This window comes from Fukomys damarensis, unplaced genomic scaffold (assembly GCF_012274545.1).
Source record: "Fukomys damarensis isolate Sample0158 unplaced genomic scaffold, DMR_v1.0_HiC HiC_scaffold_37, whole genome shotgun sequence".
NCBI lineage: Eukaryota > Metazoa > Chordata > Mammalia > Rodentia > Bathyergidae > Fukomys > Fukomys damarensis.
Genome location: NW_022900949.1, coordinates 51,908,555 through 51,919,782, shown reverse-complemented (window position 1 = coordinate 51,919,782; position 11,228 = coordinate 51,908,555). Strand labels below are relative to the sequence as shown.

Genomic DNA, 11,228 nt, shown 5'->3' with positions numbered 1-11,228 from the left:
CCCAGCGCCCGCACCCACGAGTGCACCCGGCCTGCAGTTCGCCTGCGCCCGACAGCCCGAGCTCGCCATGATGCATTGCTCTTACTGGGACCACGACAGCAAGACCAGTGCGCTGCACTCGCGCCTCGACATCTGAGATCCACCGCCTGCCTGCGCGGACGGATGCGAAGATGTCGGGATGCAAGTCTCCAGCCTGGGTCGCAGCCACAGCCGCCCTCCAAGGGTGCCTCTTGAGCCAGCGCCCACGACCCTTCTGTGCCTCCCCGCTTCTCTCACTCCACCCGCTCCTCTTTGTCCCCTCTTCTCCTCCTCTGCTCGCCTTCCTGCCCTCTGTGCCCTCGCGTTCCCGTGGCCTGAGGCCGCCTCTCCGCGCGCGTTCTGCAGGCCTCACCTCCTCTCGGAGCCCCAGTGCCTGGACACCTCGTGCCAAAATTCACCTCAGAGAGAGCGCCCCGGGCGAGATGCGGCCGCGCCTCCTCGGTGCGGAACTCCTGGCCTTCTCTTACAGGTCGGTGGGCTCCCGCTCGGCTTTCCCCTCCTGCCCGGGCTGGACCGGTAACAGGACCCTGCGCTGCGCCGCCTGAGAAGGGGACGAACTTGTCAGATCGCACTGCGAGCCCTCGTGGAGCTGCTCAGAAGCTGCTCGCCGCGGGACCCACTGGGCGGGGCAGGGGTTGGGCCCAAGCGGGGAGCCCGGACAGCCGCTCCACGGCTTGTGCTCAGGTTCACAGCACAGCCCCGCTACAGCCGCTTTCCCAAGTCGTCGGCGTCTCCTCTGCTCGGCGGGTACCTCCAGACTCGGGCGACTGCTTAATATCCTGCTAGAATGATCGGTGGGGCTTTTTTAGATGAGAGTAAAAACTATTTTTTTAAGGAAAAAAAATTCACCGGGGAAAACTGGCGAAGTATTATGACTTGGGATTTTGCTAAAACCAAACATCAAAATTAAAAACTTGATATTCTTCATCTTTTCTTCGGGGAGATTTGCAGTAGAATTTCCGTCGGGCCTTCAAAAAGCTGCGTTCATAGAGGTAGGAAAACATAACCGGTAAAAGATAATTTTGTCTATGAATCCAGGGAGTTTTCCTCTCTTCATATCTGGAAAAAAAAAAACTAAAAAACAAATTTCCCCCGATCTTCGGGTATAAGCCCGATGCCGGAGATCTGCTGATCCTGGCGTGTGCTGCAGGGACCGCTCTCCCCTCTCTAATTTTTGTTTTTCAAAGGTCTTGCTTCTCCCGCCTTGGGAAGGAGAAATGTGAAATTCGGCAGGGCCTCAGACGGCCCAGGCGGGCTTGTGGCCCCTGAGCTGGCTGGCCCGAAAACCTAGACCTGGTTGTGTAGTGTGTCGTTTGGGGGACCAAATTTTTTAGCAAGAACTAGAGCACTTTTGTTATATTTGCGTGTGTGTGTGTGTGTGTGTGTGTGTGTACGCGTGCACGCTCGCGTGTGCATTGTCAATTCTCCAATAAATTTTTTGGTTTTTTTCTTTTAACACGGAATTATATATTATTTTATTTGCGCCCTAGTTCAGCAGCTAGTGGAAACAGAGAGCTCTGCAGCAAAAATGTTGACCTTTTTCAAAGTGAACTAAACAAGGGTGGAGGGCAACCAGGGCAATGGCATTTTTGACTGTTGCTGCTGCTTTATTTTCCTGGGTATTTTTTTTTTCTGTGTCATCATTTGTCTGTTGTGGCTGGTTAACATCAGCACAGAGACTCTGTTCCCCACACACTTTGTCCCCAAGGCACTACTGTACAGGATTTGTTCTATTCTTGCACCCACAAAAGTTTATATTTTTGCCTCTTAGAAAATTATACTAGGTGTGTGGGCTGTGTTTACATTATTGTCCTCTTACTTTTTTTTTTTTTTAGTCAAATAGCCTGAAAAGTTTATTCTTGTCGCATAAAATTCTGGTTTCAGAAATGTACTGTCATCTGCAAACCTCTTTCCAAATGTAATGAGTGACTGATTGCTTTTTTTTTAATAATCAGAATTCATTTACTTTGAGATATGAGTAAGAGATTTGGGGCTTTCAGAAAGAGTAGAATATACTTCATGGCTATAGAAATTGATTCTCTTTTCTTTCTCTTCTGTTACTTGAGATCTTCAAATAACGAATTAAGATTCAGGTTTCTGTACCCACAGCCAGGTATTTGATTCATTTGCAGTCTGGATCTCCCCAGCCAATTAGGGGTAGTTGGCCTCCAATGGGGACAACAGTTAATCAGCATTCACCACAATACACTTGCCAAGGCAGGGAGGCCCGACACAGCTAGGGCTAGACCCACACCTAGCCATAGATCCCCTACCTCCCAGCCCTGAAAACAGTGGTAGCAGGTCCAGGCGAGCTGGTGGGCTAGGAACAGGTAATAAACTGTGGACCACTCACTTTAGCAGACTGGGGATCAAGCCCTGGGAAAGTCAGGGTGGTAACTGGGACCAAGGGGAAGTGGCTCTGACTCGTGATGCCGTCTCTTCTTTCCTTGGAAGAGGGTACTAAGTGGTAGAGGAAGCCATGTGGGCTCTAAGAGACTAACCCTGAGATTGGGACTGGAGCCTGCCAGAACTAGGGTGAACAGAGTGAAGAGACGCAGCCATCAGCAAGCCCAAGAGGCTGCTCAGGCCTGGCATCTGGGTACTTCTGGCAGCCCAGTGCTCCACTGTCTAGCTGACTAAGGGGAAGTTTCAGAAAAGACAGTGTGCTCCTGTGCCCTTATCTATTCTTGCTTTCTGTGATGTGAATGTGTATCAACCAATGTGTATGTACAGGGTCAGTTATGTACTGGTAACAGGGTGGGACATATGTGTCTGTGGTTCTCCTACAGAGAGGACATATATTTTGGGCATTGTAATAACCATATGGCTAACATTTAGTGAGCACAAACTGGAACCACAGTATGTGTTGCATTCATACCTCCTTATGATACATGCACTTATGTTCAGAGTATGTATTTCTGGCTTGCTGAATGATAACAAAGAATATATAGACTTTACTTCATCTGACAGAGGCTCCCTGTTCTGAGGCTGGCTGTCAGCACCCCTGTAACTGCTATCCAGAGCAGAAAGGCAGGGGAGAACAGCCTCCCAGGCAGAGGCCTTGGTGAGCAGGTAGCAGCTCACCAGTGAGGTGAGGAAGTTGGGTGGGCCAGCATTAGAGAAAAGAGCCTCTCTCTCCTCCTGTGAGCTAAAAGGCAAGAGGAACCCAAGGCTGGCAAGCCTTACCATTAGGGAGAATGAAATAAAGGAACCAGTGGAGGCTTCCTGGGTTTATGCAGGGATTGGAGGAGGTGAGAGAACAGAGAGCTGAATCATACCCACTGCCCCACAGATGCCGCAGGAAGACATCTGTCTCTAATTCCAGTCTGAGGCCTTTCTCTAAAGCTCTAAGTATGATCATTTTCCCAAAGTACTAAAACTTTGGGGCAATGGCAGGTTTTCATTGCTCATTTGCTTTCTTTTCTTCTTTGCACTTTGAGTTTCTATTAGAGAAACTGATTTAAGGAATTTCCTGAGTAACAGCAGAAGTGCTTAATAGAGTTCCTGATGTGTAGTGATTCAGTCTGATCTAGATGGCCAGTGGCCTTGTGGATGCATGTAGATATATTTACCAATGTATACTGTAATACAATATAAATAGAGTTTGATGCATATACTGCACCATTTTCTGAAAATCCTGGGTAATGAGTTGTTACAGATGGCATTAAGCGGTGTGTATAAGAGTAGATGTAGATATCCTCACACTCACCACTGACAGAATGAGCCCTTTCCTTATATTTATGTATAAGTTCTTAAGAAGCTTCCCCTACAACTGCTCAAAAGAGATGGGCTGAGGACAAGGTGTCTTCTTCTCAAGTGGGACTAGGGAAATGCAGTCCATGCCCAAGGGACCATGGGAAGAAGAACTAGGGAGTTCCCAGGATGGCCCTGCACCCCATTCCAGAAGACGTCAGAGACTTGTTCCCCTGACATTAATAAAATGTTCATTGCCTGACATCCCAGGTTTGGTGGGCAAGAAGCCCACCTTCACCTTTCACCTGATCCAGCTTTTGCCCTGTCTCCTGCAATCCAAGGCAAAAAGACATCAGCTGGGTGGAGCCCCCTGGTGGTGGGTGAAAATTGGAGGCTAACCCACGAAGGCTTGGAGCACCTGAACCACTGGGCCAAAGTCTTCTCCCCAGAAAGGATTCTGCCAGGAAGTGGCTTGATCAAGCTCAAGAGCCCTGCAGGGTCCCCTTTCTGTTTAGCTTGGTGGTTACCATGCCCCTATGGCCCTACCCTGCTGGCCCTGCCTTCTATGTGGGAACAACCCCTATTCCTTAGAGTAGCCTGTGAGACTTTTAAGAAGACACAGGACTAAAAGCCTGTATCTCTTCCCTGTGATAGGGGCCAGGAGCATGTAGTTGGCAGGAGCAAACTTCAAGCACTCAGTTCTGCCTTAAGGACAACTTGAAGTTAAGGATGATTAAAACCAAGCAGGCTTAATAACTTCCCATTTTCTGGAAAAAGGAGGGTCCAAGCTGCACAAAAAGTGTGTGAGTCCCAGGGACCCAAAATTTTATTTCATTTGAGAACCTGAAGCCAGAGATTATTACCCAACTATCTTAGAAAATCTCAGGAGAAACCTGAGAGTAGCCGAGCCTACTACCCACTTGCACACTCCTCTCTCCAAGTAGCACAAGGTCTTCTTGTCTGATTAGCTTGGCACTTTGTAAGTAAAGGTGTGCTCATCTGAAGACAGAAGCACAGGCCCAGGTCTGAGCTTCAGGAAGACTATGCTGCTGAGTAGGCTATTAGTGGCACAGGCTCCAGCTTGGTGATGAACTATATGACAAGCTTATTCTGAGACTTGGATGGGGGTGGCCTGTGCAGGATGAGGCAAAGATAGGGGCCTCTTGAGCTGGTAAGAATAGTGAGGAGCCAGATGTTCCCCTTTAATGACTACATAACTTTGAACACAATACATATTCCAGTTTTCTCAGCTATTAAATAGAAATAACGATAGACACTCTATATATACATGTACATACAGACAGATAGATATCAGTAGTCTTTAATTTAATATTCTAATGTCAAAGTGCCCAGTTTGTTGTAGGTATTCAATAACAGTTTCCCATCCCTTGTTAAAAAGAAGGGAGGAAGGAAGGAAGCCTTTAGTAGTAAATCCATAGGATTGGGCATCCTAACACCATCACCATGGCCAGGCCACCTCTGTGCACTCCAAGAGCCCAAATAACTAAGCATCGACCCCAGTCCAGGCACAGGCCAATACGTCCACCCTGCCCCACCCTGTCAAGCCCCGGGACTCCTGCGTTCATCCTCTTGATTCTCCCACAGCAATCTTCACTGGTATATGCTGAGAAAGGCCCTACTGACCCCAGCAGCAAGCTAATCTAGGTGCTTGAGTCCAGTAGCAGTCGTAACTCAGGCTCTCTGGCCATAAGGTGCCTCCCTTAGAGAACCAGGACTTTCATTTTTCTTTTCTTTTCAAGAAGGCAGAAAGGTAGCCACCCTTTGGGGAAGGTTGTTTTTGGGGGTCAACCTGTGGGCAAGGTTCCCATGAGCCTTGTGGGAAAATGGGAAGCCTGAGGGGCAAACGCAGGAAGCGGGTTGGGCCGAGCTACAGCAGCAAAGTCGCCCCCTATGCCGCGGGTGGGGAGCAGAAGCAGTACCCGGCCAGCCTCCAGGGGAGACTCCAGTTCGTGTCTATCCTGCTGTCCGTGGTTCTGTGAAAAGCAAGCTCAGGGCCCCTCTTGCCAGCTCTAAACAAAATGGGCAATAGCTTGGCCAGTCCGACACACGGTGGTCTGGAAGGTGGGGCTGTGGGTGGAAGCAGAGGAGCCCTTAAGCACCCGCAGAGCAGAGATGTCCCGTGTCAGGGCAGTGGTGTAGGAGGCAGCTCTGATTCTCCCGAGTCGGACTTCAGCCTGCCTGATCTCCCTAAGTAATAATACTATCAAATGAAAAAAAAAAATCCCTGGCTTTTCCTCTGTATAAAAAGAAAACTGCTTGTCTAGGCAAGCAGACAAAATCCTGAGCAGACTCCCAGGAAATTTTCATCTCAGCGGATGAAGAGGGAAGGGGAATATGTCATTTGCTTTTTTTTTGTTTGTTTCTAGAAGAGAAAAAAGGAAATTCGACACATATTTTTAAAAATCTCCCCCAGCGACAGCTAAAAAGCTATGAGTGTGAGCAGAGCCAGGAAACCAAGCCCCCGCCCACCGTGACACCGGGGCCTTTGTCCTCTTTCCTGAAGCCCCCACGACTGCTTGACCATGCAGAGATAAAGGCCGGGTCAGGGCCTGCGGAATCCTGAGGGAGAGGACAGCCAGCCGGCCGGCTGTGGCACTGGCCCCTTTCAATCCAGTATACAGAGGTTTCCAATCCGCTTGCCTTGCAAAGCCACAGAACCCCCCACCACCACCACAAGCCATGGTCTGACCCCACCCCCAGGCCAAAAGAAGGTATAAATCTGTGTCACCCCCCCACACACACACACACACGCAGTCTTTCATCACTAAATTCTTTGGACCCCATTCCCACCAGCATTTCGTCTGCCCACTTAAAGGCTCAAGCTGGGTGAGGGGCAATGGCTTCCCACCACCTCACCCTTTGAAGTGGAATTGTGTTCAGCCCTGGTTGCAGTTGTGGCATTCACAACCTTTGGGCTCAGTTAGCCGGTAGGATTGAAAAGTTTGCTACACTTGTGTGTGTCTGGTCACTGCCAAGGAAACACTTCCAGAGCTGGGGCTGAACTGTCCTGCACGTACTCTTTCAGGCGGGAGAGGTCTGCAGGGAAGGCAGGAGTGTGTTTGTGACTCTGGACTATCACTGTGATTTTGTTTTGTTTTGTTTTGCTGAGACAGAGTCTCGCTATGTAGCCTAGGTGGGTATTGAAATCGAATCAATCCCCTTGCCTCAGCCTCCTGAGTGCTGGGATTTCAGGTGTGCACTGCCACGCCCAGCTCACTGTCATTTAAAAACCCAGGACTCTAGTAACTTCTTGGCGGTTGGCGTTGCCTTTGCCTTTGCAGGCAGCGGCTTCTCTGGTACCTCAGACACACCTTAGTGAGTGAGCGCCCTCGCGGCTCAGATTTCCTTCTAAAGGAGGAGGAGAACACCCATCTCTTGACCTGCTGCCGCGGCTGCAGGGAGCTCTCAGCAGCACTGAGCCATGGCCCATACGCACTTTCTAGTGTCCTGGGGCCCCTAGCCATCGCTGCAGCCCAGACTGACCCTGCAGCCATGAATTCTCCCAGGCCGAGTCACCTTCTTCCACCGCGGGTCTGACTACCTTCGCTGAGCCAGATGGGCAGAGGCCCGCATTTATCTTTCTCAGAAGATGAAGTTGAGAGGCAAAGGGAGACAGACTCTAGAAGTGAGAACCTGCACCTGCGTGGGTCCGCAGCGCCCTCCACCAGCTCCCCGCCCCCACCAGCCAGCTCAGGAGTCTCATCCCCACTGAAACTGGAGCTGCCCACCGCCAGTAGATGAGAGATAAAGGAGCCTGCTGACGCTGAGGAGCCGACCTACAGACCCCGAGCCAGCCCCTTCGGCACCCCAGAGTGGCACCCAGACCCCACTTCCCGGGAACCACTGACCCAGCGTGGAAGAAACGGGTCCGCCGAGCAGAGTACACACCTCGCCTCAAGTTACAGACCACCAAGCTTGTGGGCCCAGTGTGAACGCATGCGACTACAGGAAACTGTCTTTTGTGTGCGTGTGCATTTGTCCTGTGTGTGGAGACAGTCATGTACTTCAGCACATGCACGATGTGCCAATGTGCAGGTGCAAAGAGAGCTGGCTGTTCTTACGTCTTAATTGTACCTCATATTTACACAGGTCTTCACAGGTTTTCAAACATGATTTCATAACCACTCCAGGAAATACTCTCCTTTCGATTTTTACAGATGGGGCAACAGAAGTTAATGGGTGCCCTTTACACACAGTCTAGGAGAGACCAAGGCTAGTCAAATATTCCAGGATCGTAGCTGTTGTTTAGTGCGCAGAGCGTCACCAGGTGGGCAGGCCCTGCCGCCCCTCACCAGGCTTCCAGGCAAACCCATCGTGCCAGGGGCAGGGATTCAATCCGTTTTCAGCTGCGGCCGTCCTTCCCAAGATGGGTAATCCTAGAGCTAGAATGGGCTGTTCAGAGCTGGCCTGAGCCCTGCGGAGACGCTTCCGACAGTCCCGGGGCCTCGGCCACCCACGCACAACTCGATCCCAGGCCCGAGTGGCCTGGGTCTCCAAGGTAGGCACGGCTGGCAAATGCCTAGAGACAGGATCCCTTCACCCCAGTCGCAAATCCAGGAGCCCTGTGTTGCGCCAGAGTCGGAGCAATTTGAATTCATCAAATTCCTGCCCTGCCATCTCCGATCCCCATTGTTCCCATAAGACCTGGGACCCGCACGTTCATTTCACAACAGCCCCTGCTCAGAAGGTAGAGCTGGCCAAGTTCAACTCCAGAAAGTGGCCAGGATCCCCAGCCCACGAGCCCTCCGCTCCCGGTGCAGACCGCCTGATCCCTGCTTGCTGCAAGTCTCCCGCGCCTCTTGGAACCACCCGCTCCAAGCCTCTGACACCCTCCCAAGGCCGCGAGGGCTATCCGAGCTCTTACCAACATCGTCTAAAAGGGCTGTACACTCTTGGAATCTATTGCTGCAAATATGTTCCCTGTGTGCATTGGGTTTTGCATTTTACTTCCTCTCGTGGGGCATTTGGTCCCCGTGCCCCGTCTTTCCTTCCCGCAACCTCGCTCTCCCAGAGGGAGGTTGTCCGAGAACCGTAAATAGACCACATTTCTCGGGATGCCCTTGGGCCTCGGCGTCCGGCTCCTGGCGACGGGGGTTGCTGCTCTCTGAGCTCCAAGGCCGCCCCCTCCCCTCAGAGTCTGGGCCCTGGAAGAAGCCCGCGGTCCGACGAGGTCGCCGCGCAGCCTCACAATCTCGAGTCTGCCCTCTGCTGGCATCCAGCGACATCACCGTCCCCTCCCTCGGCGACCCTCAAGCCCCATGACGAGAAGGGCTTGCTCAGAGCAGGGTGACCTTACTCTTGCTGGATCCCCAGAGTGGCCACCGCACCTTCAACCTCTGCTGAATCCTTCCAGTATTTCTCGATTTCCCACTTTACGTCCCCGCCCGCACCGCAGATTCCGGGTGCTTAGACTAGGGGATTCGGGACGCGCGGGAGCTCTGCATAGCAATTCCGCTACCTTGAAGCTTTGGCCGGATTCCTGGCCAATCCTCCCTCCGGAGGTGAAGGGGTGGAGCGGGGGAAAGCCGCAACCCCCGGCCCTTGTGGAACTCTTTGCAGCAAACAGTCGCGATCTGTGGGGACTCGCGGAACAGCCGTAGGCTGTGCTCCGGCTTCTACACTGTCAGCCGCCAGAACCTTGATTGGGGCTGGTGGGTCCTGGCCCACAGAAGAGGTTGCCCTCCCCTTCCCGTCGACTTCCAACTCCACTTGGCGTTCTCTCTGGCACTTGCTTGTTGGTTGCCTCTATTTTTGCAGTGCACTTGTCTTCCCAACAAGTAAAGGGAGCCTCAAGGACAGGAAGGGGCCTGCTCTCAACCCGCACGGCACAGGGCCTCTCTCTGGGTCTGCCCTGACAAAGCTCTTGCAAAAAAGCGCCTCCACCTCTGCTTTTGAAAGCCCTAGACACGGAGGCGGAGACAGTTCCACCTGCTGAAATCCGTCCTGGGGTAAACATCAGTAATCACACCTGTGCACTCCCAGTGCGGGGTGGGAGGACTTTTCACGTTTTCACTTTTTCCTCCACCTACAAAGTTAACTCAAAGAAAATTGAGGGAGGAAAGCACTAAATGCAGGAAGAAAATGAAAATTACAGTAATTTCACTCCTTCATGAGATAACCACACTTAATATTTTGATATTTCCCTGGTCTTTTATTTATATTTTTATTAAAAAAAGAAGTCCATAAGTCCAATTTCCATAATTATGAGCCCAAAGTTTCCATAGATTTCCATAGTTTTATTTATTTTTTTACTGAATTCCAAAATTACCTTACTGCCTTTGCTTTGACTGTTAATACCACTTTCATACTGTAAGACAGCAGAAGATGTTAAAGCATGCATAGATGTCAGAATTTTTTTTAACCAGGAATTAAACTCAGGGGCTCACATTTGCCAGGCAGGTGCTATACCACTGAGCTTCATCCCTGGCCCAGATGTCAGAATTCTTAAGATGGGAAATTGGTCTGAACTTTATACCTGATTTGGTAAATGTGGTAGAAGCAAGATCTCTTTCAGGATTCATGTGTCATGATAACCCTTAGAACAAGTGCTAAGTCATTTGATCAAAAACACAATTACTTTATAAACCACTTAATATATATTTTTGTACATAGACTACTATGCAAGAAAAAAATTAGTTTAGACTTTTCTTTCAGACAAAACTCAACTGGGCTTCAGCAAGATGCGAAAACTTTTCTTGTAGAGCTTTCTGTTTCTTTTTCCTCCAAAATCTTTCTTTCTTGCTTCAGTGCAGTCTTGTTTCTCAGTACTTAGTTTAACAAAATGATCACATAAGGCAGTGCAAGGAATTGTTTGTTCCTGTATCTTTTATTTAGGTACCAAAGTATAAGCCACTGCTTGAACTTGTGCCAAATGATTCTTCCCAAGATGTCTGTTCTCCAAGCACCAGCTCTTTCTTGACTAGTCTGGCTAAGCCTTAAACCATCTCCTCTTTCCTGAACAATTTTATCTAATGTCTCCATGGAATCACCTACATTTTCTAACTGTTCTGGACTTGGCATTGGCAAACTCTGCCACTTGGCCTCCTGTTCTAGAGTTAGAAGCATGTTTCTTTCAGGAAGATACACCAAAGTTTATGTAAATCTTCATTACTTGTATTCCTTAATTGCTGACAGGTCCATGCAGCTCCAGATTTCACTGTTTCTTGCCCCCAATTCTTTGGGTCATCAAAAACTTCTTCCAGTCCTTTTCTTGACAATGTGGTGTGAAGTAATCTACAATGAAAAGGATGAAAGGATGTGATATCTGGTGCATTCTAAGATAACAAACTAAGATAAAACCCTGAGCTAGCATGGGCATTAGGAGTCAATGACCCAGAAGCCTTCAGGACCACTGAGACTCTTCTACAAAAAGTAGCCACTGGGCTGGGGATTTAGCTCAGTGGTTCCACCGCCTGCCTCATAAGTGCAAGGTCCTAAATTCAATCCCCAGTACCAAAAAAAAAAAAAAAAAAAAA

The 11,228-nt window shown here is 49.9% G+C and overlaps 1 protein-coding gene and 1 pseudogene across 1 annotated transcript in view; one reads left to right on the top strand and one right to left on the bottom strand.

Annotated features, from left to right (window-relative positions):
- The window catches only part of Foxl2 (forkhead box L2), a 1,106-nt gene extending 970 nt beyond the window's left edge, over positions 1–136 (top strand). The window contains exon 3 of the mRNA XM_010625603.1: positions 6–136. Coding sequence (XP_010623905.1) covers positions 6–136 — 131 coding nt within the window. The remainder of the gene's footprint in view (positions 1–5) is intronic.
- A 10,267-nt stretch (positions 137–10,403) lies between these two features.
- The window catches only part of LOC104863244, a 33,413-nt pseudogene continuing 32,588 nt past the window's right edge, over positions 10,404–11,228 (bottom strand).